General features: G+C 45.5%; 1 protein-coding gene across 9 annotated transcripts in view; it reads left to right on the top strand.

The window, feature by feature from the left end:
• The first annotated feature begins 307 nt into the window (after window positions 1-307).
• Window positions 308-710, top strand: part of LOC123514259 (regulating synaptic membrane exocytosis protein 1-like) — a 152,729-nt gene continuing 152,326 nt past the window's right edge. For all 9 annotated transcript variants that reach the window (XM_045272010.1, XM_045272008.1, XM_045272006.1 and 6 more), the window contains exon 1: window positions 308-647. In XM_045272010.1, coding sequence (XP_045127945.1) covers window positions 609-647 — 39 coding nt within the window. In that variant the 5' untranslated portion in view covers window positions 308-608. The remainder of the gene's footprint in view (window positions 648-710) is intronic.

Raw genomic sequence — 710 nt, 5'->3', positions numbered from 1 at the left:
CATGTGCATGCGTATGTGTATGGATTCTTACTATTTCCAAATCCTTTAAAATCAAATTTGAAAAATGTGCACACAGAGGAAAGGAAAAGAAAGAGAAGAGAAGAGAAAAGGGGAAAAGAAGAAGAAGAAGAAGAAGAAAATAGAGATAATTTATAAGTTACAGTTTCGTTTGTACTTGACATTTTTGAAGTGTAAAAGCTGGGTGTAGAAAACTAAGTAAACGAAAAAAATAAGTGAGAACAAGAGAAGAAGAGAGAGAAGAGAGAGAGAGAGAGAGAGAGAGAGAGAGAGAGAGAGAGAGAGAGAGAGAGAGAGAGAGAGAGAGAGAGAGAGAGAGAGAGAGAGAGAGAGAGAGAGAGAGAGAGGGGAGAGTAAAAAAAGAGAGAAAAATCCAGCAAACAAGAAACAAGGTGTACTGGACATGCAAGCCGAGGCACGAGTGACTAAAAGGACATGAAGTAGACTGCACAGGAGCAGCAACAGCATGAAAGTAGAGGCCACTCCCGCCGCCTCTGCCGCGCCTCCCAAACCAGCCCCCGCCGCCCGCCACTCCGTCACACACACCGCGGATGGTACCTGAACGCTGATTGGCTCCAGGGTCGGCCGATATGATGCTGCCCACTAACGTTGTATCGTTCGTGAAAAAGGTCAGTCAGTGCTCCTGTGTTATGGTGGTGGTGGTGGTGGTGTTGTTACTGTTAATGGTGTTG

Source organism: Portunus trituberculatus, chromosome 37 (genome assembly GCF_017591435.1).
Source record: "Portunus trituberculatus isolate SZX2019 chromosome 37, ASM1759143v1, whole genome shotgun sequence".
Classification (NCBI taxonomy): Eukaryota; Metazoa; Arthropoda; class Malacostraca; order Decapoda; family Portunidae; genus Portunus; species Portunus trituberculatus.
This window is presented reverse-complemented; position numbering and strand designations above follow the sequence as displayed.